The sequence below is a fragment of the Gymnodraco acuticeps genome, unplaced genomic scaffold, assembly GCF_902827175.1.
Source record: "Gymnodraco acuticeps unplaced genomic scaffold, fGymAcu1.1, whole genome shotgun sequence".
Taxonomy (NCBI): domain Eukaryota; kingdom Metazoa; phylum Chordata; class Actinopteri; order Perciformes; family Bathydraconidae; genus Gymnodraco; species Gymnodraco acuticeps.
The window spans coordinates 881,902-898,421 of record NW_022990484.1 but is presented as its reverse complement, the minus strand read 5'-3'; the positions used below and the strand labels follow the sequence as shown (position 1 = coordinate 898,421).

General features: G+C 38.2%; 2 protein-coding genes and 1 non-coding gene across 10 annotated transcripts; all 3 read right to left on the bottom strand.

The window, feature by feature from the left end:
* Nucleotides 1-369: 369 nt before the first annotated feature.
* Nucleotides 370-5,850, bottom strand: gps2 (G protein pathway suppressor 2). 8 transcript variants are annotated; one of them, XR_004570026.1, is made up of 12 exons: nucleotides 5,671-5,850; nucleotides 4,856-4,973; nucleotides 4,675-4,710; nucleotides 4,163-4,272; nucleotides 3,958-4,073; nucleotides 3,757-3,836; nucleotides 3,589-3,668; nucleotides 2,848-3,019; nucleotides 2,237-2,320; nucleotides 1,982-2,109; nucleotides 1,731-1,838; nucleotides 370-1,051 (listed from the first exon to the last, which is right to left on the bottom strand). XR_004570026.1 is itself a non-coding variant. In XM_034226396.1 (12 exons), exons 2-12 carry the CDS (start codon nucleotides 4,947-4,949, stop codon nucleotides 959-961), a joined length of 1,050 nt encoding a protein of 349 aa, XP_034082287.1. In that variant the 5' UTR covers nucleotides 4,950-4,973; nucleotides 5,666-5,850; the 3' UTR covers nucleotides 370-958. The 8 variants fall into 8 exon arrangements, 6 of the variants coding, with proteins under 6 accessions (XP_034082287.1, XP_034082286.1, XP_034082289.1 ...); XR_004570025.1 differs by having other exon boundaries at nucleotides 1,731-1,826; XM_034226396.1 differs by having other exon boundaries at nucleotides 2,033-2,109; nucleotides 5,666-5,850.
* Nucleotides 5,851-6,217: 367 nt separating this feature from the next.
* On the bottom strand, nucleotides 6,218-6,291 carry trnan-guu. Its single transcript has one exon. It is a non-coding gene; the product is annotated as a tRNA-Asn (tRNA).
* Nucleotides 6,292-7,155: 864 nt separating this feature from the next.
* LOC117552751 (gamma-aminobutyric acid receptor-associated protein) lies at nucleotides 7,156-10,004 on the bottom strand. The gene is made up of 4 exons (XM_034226359.1): nucleotides 9,730-10,004; nucleotides 8,369-8,447; nucleotides 8,163-8,281; nucleotides 7,156-8,075 (listed from the first exon to the last, which is right to left on the bottom strand). The coding sequence occupies exons 1-4, from the start codon at nucleotides 9,817-9,819 to the stop codon at nucleotides 7,995-7,997; spliced, it is 369 nt and encodes a 122-aa protein (XP_034082250.1). The 5' UTR covers nucleotides 9,820-10,004; the 3' UTR covers nucleotides 7,156-7,994.
* Nucleotides 10,005-16,520: the final 6,516 nt, after the last annotated feature.

Below are 16,520 nucleotides of genomic sequence, written 5' to 3'. Positions count from 1 at the left end.
ACACACAAGGGGACGGGTAATAACCAGAAAAGCATGACATGGGACCTTTAAGGCTTGTTCAGTGGCTGCCATACAGTACATATTTTCTGTAGGGACCTCCTGCTGTTTAGTTCATCCCCTGACATGAGTCCATACCTACATGGCACTGGTTCAGTCTCTTTGTCTCCAAAAGAAAGAAACCGAGCAACAAGAACAAATTGCCAACTGTTTCAAAGTCTTTCAAAGCCCCTTTAGCTGAAAGTGAGTCAGATTTAATTTGTCCTGCGTCAGGAGAAGATAACTCGTGGCAGTTTGGTATCCTTTTTCTTTGTGTTCATACAGCAAAGCCAAACTGTGAAAAATGTCTAAAATAAAAGAGGAAACAGTTGCACTTGCTTATAGTTTTTATTTAGCAACCTCAAAAGTGTTAAAACAGCCGACTTCTGCAGAAGAGGAAAACACGGGAAAGCTCCATTGTTTAGTCAGAAAAGTCATTTGAATTTCATTTGCGGTAACTAAACACAATTGATCTAATGTGATCAAGGAGTCAGCAACACAGTGAAATAGAGTCTTTCAGTTTCAGTGGTCTTCATCAGTGTGAGCGTGATTTTCAGCGGAAACATGTTGATTTAATCCACATATTCTTCCTCTCTAAAGCCGCTGCGCAAACACTGAATCCTCCACTGATAATAATGAATATTAGTATACAAAGAATAAGCTCTGTTTCGAGAAGATATTAACATTTTAGTGCACATGAGCACAATCGCACCTGCTGTACAGTGTATTTAATATATCAAATTATTTTACAAATTGAGTTGAATTGAAAAAAGGTTACAGAAGCATGTTATCAGCAGATCACATTAGGAAAGTCCAAAAAACAAACTGTACAGGATATAAAATCAGATGGCACAATAATGACTTTTTCTGCTGAAATCAAGCAAAGGGTTCTCTTGAGTGAAGTGGAGGTGATGAAGGGGGGTTACTTCCCGTGGTGGTAGAATCTCTGCCCGCCCTGGCTGTGGGGGAGGAAGCCGTGGCGAGGGGCGCCCTGGGGAGAGCTCTGGAACGAGGCCTGGGGGGGAGACAGGAAGGGGCATATTGTGTAACAGCTGATGAAGTAGAAACACATAATGACAGTATAGAAAAGTGGATATTAAGAGAATGAAGGGGTGGAGGAGTCATTTATCTAAAACAAGTCATTTCTAAGTAAGATTTAAAGGTAACCAGGCCCCTTTGTAAGACAATACATTACTATCAGTTTTCTCTCTGGTATGAATGCATGTTCCTCTTGATAAAAGACCCAGCTAAATGAAATGTACACAGCCATATTATGCTAATGTTCAGGTTCATATTTTTATTTTGTGTCTCTACTGTGACATGTTAACATGCGTTAGTGTTCAATAAGCTCATTCATTTTCTACTACTGCCTTTTGTCCCCCTCTGTCTGAAACCAGAGCCCAGTCCACTCTGATTAGTTCGCTAAACCAGCTTTGTGATGATTGGTCAAATTTTAATACAATAATAATAATTGTTTTTCCCACTAGAGGGAATTTTAGCCTTTGCAGACCATTTACATGCACGAAAACCTATGTAACACACAACAGAAAAGGGAGAACAAAGCATAACGTGGCTCATTTAAATAAGGCCTCAGGGTGGCACACGTGGAAAAGCTTCTGATAGTGTTAACAGAGAAAGTGATGAAAATGAATAAAAAAGAGTCATGTGTGTGTGTGGGCGTTTTGAGCCTTCACCTTTGCAGTGGGGATCTGGACCCCCATGGAGGGGGTGGGCAGGAGTCCAGGAGCTGACGGGTGCATGGTGGGTGGGTGCATGGGCCTCAGAGCGCCCTGTGAGAACATCAACGAGACAGAACAGAGGAGCAGAAGTGTAATCAGAGGAGGAAGAAAGGGTCTGAAGCACAGAGCAGGTCATGAAGTCTATGCTAGCTGCTTCAATTATGTCACACCAAACGTTGTATTTTGATGTTCAGTCTGATACTTACGAATAATAATACTATGATTTGAAGGAGTCAATTTGATATGTCATTTCTTACTGCATCGGTAAAGCCGGACTGTTGGTTGGCATGTTCCAGCTGCTTCTGGAGGGGGATCCCTGCTCCAGGAATGTACCCTGCATGAGAAACACCGTTTGTTATCCAACAATCATTTACATCAAATACAGACGCCAGGTTGATTACAATACGTTCTATTTATTGACTGTTATTTATAGTAATAAGTGCTGTAACCGAGGAACTGACCAGGCTGGGAGGTGAAGTGACTGTGGACGGGGTATCCAGTCTGCTGGTGGGGGAGGTACTGCATGGCCTGAAACGCAGACGCACCTGGGAGAACAAAAGCAACTTTTTCTCATAGCGATCATTACAGCATACTTTTATGGTTCAAATGATGGATCTGAACATCCAAAGTAAAGCTGAATAAAAGACTATTAAACTTCGGAATAAAAATAACCTGAGAATATCTTGCTTTTTAGAAAGATGCCGTGGCTGAATTTGGATACTCCCCTAATATAAGTACACTACGTTGTTCTTTAAAATCCCACAGGCAACTGTCCCCTCTCCGGAAGTGATGATCATTCATCTGCAATAATATTACAGACTGCTCAATAAACCAATGAATCTAACAGTGGTTGTTTTCGACAACAGTCTAGTGTTACGTTTAATAAATATGAAATAAAACCCACATGTATCACTTTTATTTGGTATGAAAAGCGTCCAAAATAGCACATGTGAGCAGAAAATGAGAAGCAGTGTGTATGTAATATACTACAGAAATTCAGTTGGCACACTATTTCTTACATTACCCATCATTTGGGCTCTCTGCCCCTTATAGACAGACACGTGTCCTTTACCTCTGATCTGGGAGCTGCTGGCGAAACTGACAGGTACTGATGGTCCAGCGGCGTAGGTGGAGGGGTGCTGGGCCTGAGACACCCCGTAGGGCTCGTGGACCCCCTGGCTCCCGCTGAACTGTCCGTGCTCTGCTGGACTAGAGCCGAAGCCGGGGGTCTGATAGTGACGAGCCTAACAGGAGGAAGAGCAGGGTTACACTGTGTTATAGGCAAGACTGGAGTCTGAATATCCTTCTCCTTAAGCACATTTAAAAAATAAAAAAAACATAAATCAGGGAAAATCTGAGACATTTCTAAATACAGAGGATTAAATGGGCATGGGCAATTTATCAATATTATATTGATATTGTGATATGAGACTCGTATCGTCTATGTGGAATATTGTCGTATAGTAAGTGTTGTCTTAACCTGTTTTTAAAATAAGGTATGTATGCAAGTATTTTTCTAAATTGATCAGATTTTCCATTATTTACCTTTCAACCCCTTAGCCAATTACAATATTCCTGATGTTTATCTGTAACATTCTCATGGTGTGAATATATGGTGAGCATCAATTGTCAACACTACAATATCGATGCCCTAAATAAAGTAGCTAAATATCACCAGCAATCTATAGATCAGACATTACTCTTATGGAGATATATCTTTGGCACGATATTTTAGATAGATACAAAACAAATATGTATGGATATTATTTTTGGAAAGACATCAGTTCTTTGAGTTAAACGCCCCTTTACTCACTGGAATCACAGCAGCAGGGAACAGCTGTTTACTGCGTTCTCCAAGAAGTGCACCAGGTCGACTGTGGCTGACTGGACTGCCTGAGAGAGGCAAAGAGAAGGATCAGTTGAGTTATACATACATTGTGAGAAAGAGAATTCTCCAGATATCCCAGAGGCATAGCCGTACCCTGAATGCTGAGAAGGTGCTGCCCTGAGTGCATGGGCAGGCTGGTCTGGTAGCTCGCCGATGTCAATGTTGTAATGTCACTGGAAAAGAACAAAAATGCAAATGAATACCAAAAATACTTCAGCTAAACGCTTAGTTTATTAACCGAATTCTGTCATACCGTTATGTACGAAAAGTACTGAAAAGCTGCGTCATCCTTACTACCTCTGCTCCTTTCTGCGCCTCTTTTCCTCTTCATGAAGCACTTTCTTCAGCTGTAAGAAGAGCTGGTGTTTCTCCTCCTGGAGTCCCTGCAGCTTCTCCCCCATCTTCATGACCTGAGAGCGAGTTTGGGGATCAGAGTACAAGTTAACAAGTTGCATATAATTGTTCCAAACCAAAATGCAAATGATATTTATCTCCTAACCTGTTCTTTTGTTTCCTCCAAAGACATCCTCTCCTCTATTTCTTTCGTCCTCTTCCTCTCCTCCTCTTCTTTCATCTTCTGCTCCATCATTTTGTCCACTTCTTCCTCCTCTAAACGGTCACACATGTTTCAGGGATGGTGAAAATACATTCAAATCCCTAAAATACCCAATTTACTGACTTCTAGACATGTTTGATGAATGTTGTTTCCAATGTCCTTATCCTTAAAGGGTAATAACTGTCTACATGTGAACACATTTAGTATTGCCCTGTGCTGAAATGGGTTTCTAATGTTAAGTGCACCAATTATGCGAACTTGCATTTAACATTATGTGTAGTCATTTCAATATATATTAGCTTATTGCTTTTATGGATTCCTAATATCCCAGAGTAAATATTTTAAGTTGTGAGGTCGCCTGCAGTATTGCAAAAAGACAGACATCAATAAAACTTATCACAAAGTATAATGTTATCATAATATTTTTGAGTGAGTAGAGAGATTTGCATATTTACGGGAATAGTGAGTAGATGCTGGGGAAGGAAAACAGACTAAATGGCAAATAATAAGTCAGGAAACACATTCATATTGACTAAAGTGAAATGTAATATATGCAGTGAGAAGTACAGGTTAGTACCTCTGCAGTTGTGACAGTGTTTGCGTGGTTAGTGTAGTGTTAAACACAGGGGCACGTACCTTGTCTCTTGCGCTCTCTCTCCCTCATGATGTGTTTGTGGAGGGCTCGGGCCATCGCGTTGGAAAGCTTCGGTCTCTCCAAAAGGGCAGGCATGGTGACAGGTAGAGGAGGGGCCAGCTGGTGTAGATACAATGTTCAGTTTTAGAGTAAAAGAGATTAAAACATATAATACATGCATGTAACATAGTCCATCATGTATGCTATCTATACATAAATGCAAACATCTTAAAGTTAAGCCCAACCTCACTCGATGTAATAAAGAACTTTTTTAATAAAATGTCATTACATAAAAGGAAAGAAACGCCCAGGAACTTTTCTTATTATTTGACTTGAATAGACCCTTACTCTGAATACTATGTTGTGAATGATTGCTTTTGTTATGTAATTTCTATTTTTGTAAACTGTTTATTATATGTTATCTATAATGTATTTGCACTTTCATTTTCAATGTCATTGACTGCAAATATGTGCCTTTAAGGTTTGTAAATTACTCTTGATTAATAAAGTTTAAGAGAAAAAAACATGTATGCTATCTATCACAGGAAATACCACTGGGGAAGGCCTTGCTGCTATTGGGCTAACAGCTAAGTTAGCAGTGGAAGCTTTGACTGCTAAACGACAGTATATCTATTTATAATGAATCCCCGAGCATGTATAGTTAAGTACGAACATATCTCTAGCGAATATGTGTAAAGCGGCATCAATTGTTTTATTTTCCAACATGCCCAAGAGCAGACTTTAATCTGAGTTAGCTAGCGGCTAAGCATGTATGGCTTATTTTCGGCGGAGTAATGAAATACAATACAAATCTTACTTTTGTTGCTTTTCTGGGTCGTTTGGTAAAAACCTAACCGTCGTGCGGTTTTAAATTGAATGCAAGTCCACTGTGATTGTGTCAGTTGAACAAACGTAATTCATCAAAAATATAAACAGTCGTAGAGGCGTTCAGCCTTCAGCCCGGGTGATTGCGCTTCCGGTGCCAAGCAACACATCCGGTTTGTCCCAACGAATTGCATTCTGGGTTTTGTAGTTTCTCCTTGTTTTCTCAGATCCCCAAGACACAATCTGGTCTAAATATTCAAAAATAAACACGTCAAAGACAGTCATCATCCTGTATACTACCATGGATACATACCTATGAAACTAAGTCTCATTTGAACCCCATTTACGTGTAATGGATCTTTTTCACAATAAAAACAAAACACAAAATTGGTGTAAAACATGGACTGTACATATAAACCTGAAAGACCGATATTGATATTACAATGTTATCAAATATAAAATATATATTGGTATCCCAAACAGATTTTCCTTTTAAATTACGTCATTTTTTCAAACACCACTTGAAAATAAATAAAGTTCGTCCCTGGGTGGGCTTGAACCACCAACCTTTCGGTTAACAGCCGAACGCGCTAACCAATTGCGCCACAGAGACGTTGTGAGACATATAAGGGCGTATTTTCTATTTGAAGTCTCTCCCAAAGAACATTATGTACAATCTTTGATCTCTATTCGTCTCATTTGCTGAAATATTTCGTTACATGCCCAAAAATATAATAACGTTCCCCTTCGTCACCCAGGGGTTCTGGCATTTAACACAAGTGATTTGTACATGGTTCTCTTACAGTTGTTTGTTTCTTTCCAAAGAACACTCGGTGAAGCAGAGGAATACGATTTGTTTTTCTCTGTTCATTTGTTTAGTATGCCGGTTAGACAATAACACATGACCATGATAACATCAGTAGGCTAGTTTACTTTAAAGCCATAAAGCCACCTATGATACATTAGCATAGGCTACGTAGCCAATTCGTAACTATTGCACCAGCACTTACAACGGCTTTGCATATTGGATTTGAACGTCTGTACTTTTCTTCTTGTTCCGAGTTTGTTCTTTATGGTTAATTGCACTTATAGTAAGTCCCATTGGGGTAAAAGTGTCAGGAAAATTAACTTTAATATAAACTGTATTAGATTTAGGACATACTGCATCCTGTTCATTTTACTAGTCATACTTTAGCCTCTGGATTTTACATGTAAATATTTGTTATATAGTTATTTCTCAATGTTGTAAGGCTCATCATTTTTTTTAGCAACCGTAATACGGGATAATAGGCAACTAATGCAAATACAGTAACAAAGGCTAAACTTTATCAAGATTCTGGGTTGTTCATGTTTACAGTGTTCTTCAGTCCATCAATCAACAACTTTGCACTAAGGTTCACACAAGAAAAACTATAGTTTTCTTTAAATTAATAACCCTGTAACCAACATGATAAATACAATAACTAATAAAGACAAGTAACTTTTAATCACATTTAATCATGGAGAGAAAGAGCCAGTAATGCAGCTGTATACAGAGTTCAAATCTATTTTTTTTCTTTAAAAAAAAAGGAGATAAACTTAAAAAAAGAGAAAATTGCACTCAGCTTTACAATACCTTTTAGAAATTAAGCCATCTAAAGAAACAATAACAACAACAATAATCATAGTAGCAGTCAAAATAGTCTTACCACCTAAAGCAGAGGATGATTGTTTAGTCTGAATTATATTACACTCCTTGCTAAGGTCAGATGTGGGGCGGCCCACTAAATTCCCAAAAACTTCAGTTTTTTTTAGGAAAATAACTGCTGCAAAACAGTTATCCTTTACTTTGCCCGAGACAAAATCACCTACCTTCACCTGGTAGATGCAATTAATTTCCTAACCTAAACTCAAAACACACTTTATATAATCCTGCAAGCACGCAGATTAGACAAACAATAATGTCAACAAGATCTGATTTGAACTCACTTACTATGTCTTTCTTCCCTTAACCCCGGGGTAACTATATTTACGGCTTAGTTCTAACATTACTTTGTTATTCCTGCTCAATTACGACACTAGAAAACAACTGGCCACGAGACCACTTCCCTCATGTCGCAAGTGAAAAGAAAAGTGGAGGCAAATACAATTCAGACTGCAGAATAATAGAGACATATTATGGGTGGGAGAGGGCTATTGTATGGGTAGTGAAAGTGCTTTGACATATTTTTACTCTGGGAACTCCAAGCTGCTCCTCGGCTGGATTTAATATTTAAATGAATGCATGGTGGAGGTCTCCGAAAGGTGGGTAGTGGTTGGGGGGGGATGGTAGTGGGATCAGATTTCCCTTTGGCTGCTCCCGTACACACTCTCATCACTGTAGGCAATGTAGAGGAAAAAGTCCTCTTCATGGTGCTCCTGAGAAATAGAAAGAAAACATAAGATCTCAATATGACACAATACATGGATAACGACATGGTCAGTGAGGTAGAAAATGAGTCTTGCCTGGTACAACAGTCCCATGGTAGCTGAGGTGGGTGGAATGACGTTGTTTACAAAGAAGAAGAGTGCGTCCTCGGCCCGCAAGTGGATTCTTTTTCGGATGAGGAAGTAAAACTGGCCCACTGTTAAAAAAAGAAGATTTTATTTATTGTCGTACATGTGTTTTATAGAAGTTGTCCAGTATCTTTGCACTTAAAAAATATATTTACCTGTCAGGTCGGAGGGGACAAGGTATTTCTTCTTGTCCAGATCTCCTATTCTGGCTTTGGGGGCTTTCTCCACAATTACCTGAACAAATAACCATAGCACATGTCCTCAGCGAATTAATCTAGTACATTTTCCACTGAAGAAACTCTATGTATGTAAATAAAAGGAGAAGTACTTCCACCTTTCAAAGAAAAGTGATCTGAAACCAACAACATTGGCTGATAAGCAAGGACGGAAATATTCTTTACCAAGATAAGGCGTTTAATTGTAACAGTATCTGGAGCCCAGTAATGTGTTAGTTAGTATATTTGTATGTGTACAAATCAGTCTTCTGATTTAATACTGTCGGCGCACAAAAATTAAACTACTTAAAGGTTCCTCTGTTTAGTCTAAAAATAGGAGTACTACCTGAATGCTACCTTCCCACACACCGTCAGTGACACGCCACGATTGGTTAATGGCCAGAAAGGAAACCAGCAACCATAATTAATAATAATAATAATCATTAACTATTACATGCATTTCTTCAAGAAAATATTTTGGTCCCAGGTTGTCAAATGTAAAAATCTTCAGATTATTTTGTCCTTTATGACCAACAAAATATATATCTTTGAGTTTTGAACTATTGATCAGACAAAACAAGGTAGGCATTACTTGAGAAAAATAATTGTAGTTCTACTCAATAATTAGACAGGATACACCATTTTTGTTACTTCCATGACTGATAAGAGCTCTAAAATGAAACTGGATTGCTCTAGAAAAAACACACCAAGCTCGTCATACATTAGAGAAACACCTTAATATACTGATATTATAGTTGGTTCAGTTTGAGTGGCAAAAAGCTAATATTTTTGGTGGACTAAATCACCTATAACGAAGCGCCAGGGCGACGTAAACAAGTATCCTGTGTGTTGACGCATACTATTTTAAGGTGCACTGCTGTTTCAACATACAGCCTAAAACGACACCCAGTTACGCGTTCAATCTACGATCAGTATCAACGCCTTACAGTGTATTACCCATACGACCATTATAACATCTGTTGGGTAATATTACTTATGGTTTTGTAATGTTATCTTTTAAATAAATACATACACGGAAGGATTACACAAGCTATCACTAGCTGGCCTGCTAGGTGCGGCCGCTGGTTCACCTCTATCTTTGTTAGCTGAGTGACTGTTGTTTACTAACGTGGCAGTCAACTATGGTGAAAGATAATCATATTTTGATGTGGGTACAACTTAACTACTGACTATATGACTATAGGAAGATTATATTTGTGTTCAAGAGATGTCATTAACAATTTACTAGCATTAGCATTGCAATATATATCGCGTAAGGGAGCTAACGTTAGCATACTTACAGGTACCCTGTCCGGATACTTCTTCCTTATTTTCTCGCCTTCGGACCGCCTTTTCTCAAAGGGGTGCTCTTCTTTGTACTGGAACTTCATTGTTGAAAGAGATGACGGACAACAAGTCAGTCACTCCTAAATCGCGTGATAACGGTTTGCTAAAGAGACTGCTCAAATCGCTGCCACTCTCGACAAAAACAAACGTTGCTAACTAGCTTAGAGTTCGTCTCAGCTGTTTTCCTGGTGCGACTGCCGCGGAGGGATACAATAACAACATGACGTTGCAGAGGGTCTACTTCGCAGGGTTTACTTCTCGCGTTCCCAGACCACGTAAACGTTAAGTTCTGAAAACGGGTATTCATTTAATTGGAATGTGTTCCCTTTAAATACATATTTAAAAATAAATATTTTGGTATGGGATGAAATTCTTCTTTGGAACTATTTTATTTTGGATCAACCGCTGCGGGTAGAGACAAGAGCAGGGCAGTGAAGAGGCAGCTGTCCTTGTCATATGACCGAGGCCCATGAGTTAGCAGCTAGAGCAGAGAAGAAACTGAAAAACATGTGATACACAACAGGGGTTTTGACTGTATAGATTATGTGTGCTTTAAATCTGGGCCAAAAGACATCCAGCAAGTCCTCAAAACATGGGAATTATTATAAACTGAAGGCATATTGACTAACTATCCGAGTAGGGTGACCAGGTCCCAACAAACCAAATGTGGGACAAGGAGTATGTTTGTGTGGGACACCCTCTCAACAGCCCCCCCCCCCCCCCCCCCCTCTGTTTAATTTGGTTTATTCAACAGCATCCAATAAACAATGACAGAAAGTGAGGTCAAAATGCAGTAATAATTTAGTATCTTAATAAAGAATAGTAACTAAGGCTAACCAAGGCAGCAGGCATTATTCACTTCAAGTGTTTAGAAATGCCATCTTCCTAATTCAACTAGTGTATTACCTGTAAAAGTAGGCACAACATAAATTAATAGATCAAATAAAACCATAAGTACAAATGAAAACGGTCCAGGAGGGAACAAAAACATAATAATACATAAAATAAAATAGCTTTCAGTTTTGTCCATCACAGTGTGTGGGCTATTTTGTCACCTAACCACTGGTGTCTTTAACTCTGTCAAACAACTCTCCACAGAGGCAGGGGCAAGCACATCTGTTATTATGGACGCTGCTTTTGTATGACCACATGACATTTTCTTTATTATCTCAGAGTCTGGAAAAATGGTCGGCGCTAGCTTGTTACCAGTCATTTGACCGGTATGATTGGGAGTGTTGCACTGTATGGTAAAACACTGGTTATTTCTGCTGCTGTTACCTTGTCTGAGTGGCCAACATTTTTTGGTTTGAGAAGGAATGTCTCCATAGAGTGGGATGTCTCTTTTTGAGCGACACGTTTCTTGTGAGAATCGCATTCTCGGTGTCATTTGACGTCGTATTCACCGCCATGTGAAATTGAAAAATTACTCTTGCAAAGATTGCAAAAAACTCCCTCTGAGAGTCGCCCTGCACTGGCTTCACCCACGGGTAAGTGTCTTCCCAGTCTTTGTTGTATGTGCATCTTCTTTTCTCCTTAACTGTAGTTTCAGTTTCCTCCATTTTCCATAACCTGCTGCCTCGCCTGCGTTATTGACTGACTTTCGTTGTTGTTGTTGTTTGGCGGAGGGGTGTGTGTGAGTGAGTTACTCTCATTGGTTAACACTTGACCAGCACCCGCCGTGTGTTACAGTTTGATTGACAGCAAACACCCCCGTGATGATATCCTTCACTGCTTTCTCAACAGCCATTGGATAAATCTGATTTTAAAGAAAAGCGTTTTAGCCAATCAAAAGGAAATATGCGGGACATCGTCTCAATTTGCAGGACTCACCAAAAATCGTGAAAATGCTGTGCAGTCCCGCGCAAAGCGGGACATCTGGTCACCCTATCTAATCCGAGCTAAATGTAGACTACATTGGATTGAAGTGTCCTCATTAGAGAAATAATATCAAGTATTCCGTAAGATTCCTTATTCGACCCGTTTTCGCAAAGAATAATGGGAAGGGTGGTAAGTTAACAAATCAAGGTGTCAATTTTCTAGTGGGCCACCAACTTTTTAATGGAGGTGAATACTGGTTTAAGAAAACTATTTCTGGATGAATTTCTTTGAGCTATGACTTCTTTATCCTCTTTGTAATGCAGACTGAGCTCTGTGTAATTATCTATTATGTTTAAGTTTACTCATGGTAATGCTCTGGGATTTGGTGTCCAGGGCTGCTGGGCCTTCTTAAAGGTTGTTTTGTGTTTTTCTGTATTTTTCTTTTTGTGTTTGAATGTTTTGTATGTCTGTTTTACATTAATGGTTGAATCTAGCAATCTTTACAATCATGAATTCGATGTATACGTAACAAGTGACAGGAACATTATTTGCTATTCATTCCAGACTGGATGAATGAAAGGGTATACAAATCATTCATTTGAATATCAGGAGTCTATTGCCTAAAATTGATTTACTTCGGATATGGGTTGTTCTACATAAACCTAAAATCATCACACTCTCTGAAACTTGACCAGGTGAACTACAAATCACATATTATTGCTTTACAGATCTGATAGATGCAGCAGGGGTGGAGGTGTGGCTATTTATGTCTCCTCTGACCTTGTGACTGAGCTAATTGCTACTTCTATAGAGCCTCTACATTTTGAATGCATTTTTCTTAAAATAATTTTTCATGAAAATAAATGCTTAACTATTGGTAGCATCTATAGGCCACCTTCTTCACCTGCAGAGTCTTTTAACCATATCATTGACACTATCAACTCCATTTCCTGCGGAAATGAAATAATCTTGCTTGGTGATTTCAACAAAAATTGGTTGGATAAATCATCTGATAGAGAGAAAATACTTTTCTAAATGTTAAACAGCTAATTAATGAGCCAACTCGTATCACTCTTAGAACCCAATCTCTGCTTGACTGGATACTGGTGTCACACCCTGACAGAATCTTAAAAGCTGGTGTCATGTCGGATTGCTTCAGCGATCATTCAATTGTTTATTATATAAATTATATTATATTATATATATATTTATATGGAAAATCAAATTAATTAAACTACCTCCAAAACTAGTCAAAATCAGACAATATAAAAAATTGAATGTTGATTTATTTATTAATGATGTTGTTGCCCTTAAATGGGACAGATTTCAACTAATACCTTTTGTACAAGATGCTTGGGATTTTCTGCATAAAGAGCTCACTGATGTCATGAACAAACATGCAGCTGTGAGAACGGTTAAGGTCAAAGGTCAACATCTCCCTTGGATCAATTCTGAACTCATCAGTCTCTTTAGGGAAAGGGATAAAGCATGGTCGATATATCGTCATTCAAGAACTATAGCCGATTGGGAAGTATACAGGCATCTTTGAAATCTGAGTAAAACCAAAACAAGAAATGCTAAATCGAACTACTATAAAGAATCTCTCACATCGGACTTTAAGAATCCCAAGCAATTTGGGACTAAAATTAAATCTATTTTAAATAAATCAGGTAAACATTTTATTAATACAATAAGAACTGCTGATTCAATAATTCATGACCCATTATCCATTGCCCAAATATTTAATCAACATTTCGCTAATGTATGTTCCACACTACTATCTGACTCCTATTTGTCGACTGGCATTTCTAATAGTAACTCATACTGCAACAGTTATTTTTCTTTTAAGAAGATTCTACCACACGAAGTTCATAATGCTATCACAGAATTAAAAGTGGATGGCAGTGCAGGACTCGATGGTATAGAAAACAGGTTCATAAAATGAATGTCACATATTCTCATGTACCCACTTGCTGATTTGTTCAACCTGTCTTTGTCCACCTGTGAGTTGCCGACTATTTGAAAATGTGCACACATCATTCCACTCATAAAGGTGGTGATTTACTTGATACAAATAATTATAGACCAATTTCTATAATCTGTTCTATTTCCAAAGTTTTGGAGAAAATAATTTATAATCAACTGTCACATTATCTCAATACTTATAATATTTTATCTCCGGTTCAATCTGGCTTCAGGCCTAATCACTCCACAACAACTGCCCTACTTACATTTTCGAATGACTTGTACTCTGCTGCAGATGATGGTGAACTCACAGGTGCCATTTTTATTGACTTGACAAAAGCCTTTGATTTCGTTGATCGATATCTGCTCTTGGATAAACTTCACGGCATTGGCCTTTCTAATAATACAGTGTTATGGTTTAACTCGTACCTTCACAGTAGAAAGCAATGTGTGGTTATTAATGGCAAACAGTCTGACCTGTTGATCCAACAAAAGGGTGTACCCCAAGGATCAACTCTGGGCCCACTTCTGTTCTTTATTTACATAAATGATTTGTCTTCTTGTCTCATTAATTGTTGTACTCACCTTTATGCTGATGACACTGTCATATATACATCCAAATTAGATTTTTCACAAATTCAGATCTCTCTTCAATCGGAATTTAATATCTTACAGGACTGGCTATCACACAATAAACTACTGCTTAACAAAACAACATCTTATACCATGGTCTTTGGTACCAGGCAGAAGCTCAAATCTAAACCTAATGTAGTAATAAAATGTAAGGATGGCACTTGTCTGCATAAAGTTGATAGCTTTAAATATCTTGGTGTATGGCTAGACTCTGAACTTTCATTTAAACTACATATAAAGCATGTAATACAAAAAGTCAATTACGGAATCAGTGTTTTACACCGCTCTCGCAATTGTTTTACGCTCAGTGTCCGAAAGAGAATTGCTTCTCAACTTATTCTTCCGATTATGGACTATTGTGATGTTGTCTACCAAAATGCACATAAATCAGATCTTGCTCCACTCAACATAGCCTACAACAGACTATGCAGATTGTTCTTGTTGTCCTCTTCGTACACATCACTGCACGATGTGTAACCAACTTAAATGGCCTTCTTAAATGTAAGAAGACACATGCATTGGCTTCAGCTGATATTTAAATGCATTTATCTTAACTATCCCCCTTATTTAAAGCAATATTTTGTACCCTACTCGCCAATTCATCAAGTTAGACATTCTGTTCAGATTTATTTCTCTGTCCCCTCTGCAAAAAAAATGGATTGGCAGAAGAGCGTTCATGTTTAAAGCCCCAACTGACTGGAATACTTTACCTGCTGCTATTAGATCTCTTGCATCATTGGGTATATTTAAACATGCATTGTTATCTCACTTTCAACTGGTCTGTACTTATTATTAACTGATATTGATTAAACTGATTTGCTTGACTGTCTCAAATTGTAATGATTGTGTGCATTGCTTGAATTTCACTTAACAGACTGTATGTGGTTTGTCTTGTGTGTCATGTTTTGCATTTTGTCTTTTTGTTTATGTATGTCTGTAAGTTGTTGCTGTTGTCGGGACCCCCTTGAAAACGAGATGGTGCATCTCAAGGGGTTTATCCCAATGAATACAATTTATATATTGGGAATATTCTAGAAACAGATTATATTCAGAGTTAAGTAACATACTGCCATGTTTCCATGTCCTCAAACACTCATAGGAAAAATTGCTAACCTTTAGGTTGTGCATGTGACTCAGAGCTCTGACTCACTCTCATCTACTCAAATGACATCTCCAACTCAAATCTCCTTTGTGCTTTGGCAGACATCAATCTTAAAAGCCCCTCAAGTGTCCGACTTCTCTTTACATTCAGGGCATTCTAAATGGAAACCACAATGATAACTTATGTGATCATAGTATAGTGTTCTGCTCCCACACATGATATAAGTGGTGAGTCACTCATGGACTGTTTTTTTCTTGGATTAAAAGTGAGCTGTACAGTAAATCTTGAGTCTTACTAAGTGGAGTGTTATTGTGGGAATTCAGGTATGACAGATCTACATGGTAAATGACAACTTTACATCATTAGGGAAACATTCCATGTAAAACCTACCCATTTCACCACAAACCATGAAGTTACCTCACTAACCAACTCTCAGCAGCTACAGCTCACTCCTGCATCAGAGTCTGCTCAGTTCCTGTTTAAAGTTAAAGTATCTCCTTTCCTAGGAATTGTTGACAAATGCAACAAAGAAGGTGAAATGTAATAATGAGGCTGGCCTGCAATAGCACTGTTGCTTACCCCTGCACTAGAATGACTAACATTAAGATATGTATGTCTCATTATTAAATGTTAAAAAATTAAACTGCTCTGTTAAGCTCTAACTGGTCAGTACATTTACAATTATTGATTAACATGTTCAGGACACCTACCTGTATGTTAGGATAAAACTAAAGAGGTAAATCACATAGTTGTGATGTACCTACAAAATAATAAATAAATAATCTTTTAAAAAGAAAAGTGAGCTTAAAGTCACTTTAAAAAAGGTGATATTTACCTACACTTGTATACAGTCAGCTGCACGTTAACCAGATACATTTAGCTAAAGCTGAAGTAGTGTTTTACAACAGTCCTGAAATAAATCCTTCATCCATGAGGGTTATAATGCAGTTACTATTGTGGGAACTGGTCAATAGAAGTGTTGGTTAAACATAATGATAATACAGGAGGCTGTAGTTTGTGGTGCAATACCTATGTGTATAAAATAATACAATCACCAGACATTATCCTCTAAAATTATCATACAGTTGAATAAACGCCCCTCATTATAACATTGAATCTGTTGTATTAGGCTGCATTAGTTTTAGCTAGCTATATCTATACACACACATTACTAGCTATAAGGGGCCATATAAGGCTACACACTTACTAACGGATGCTCATGTTACC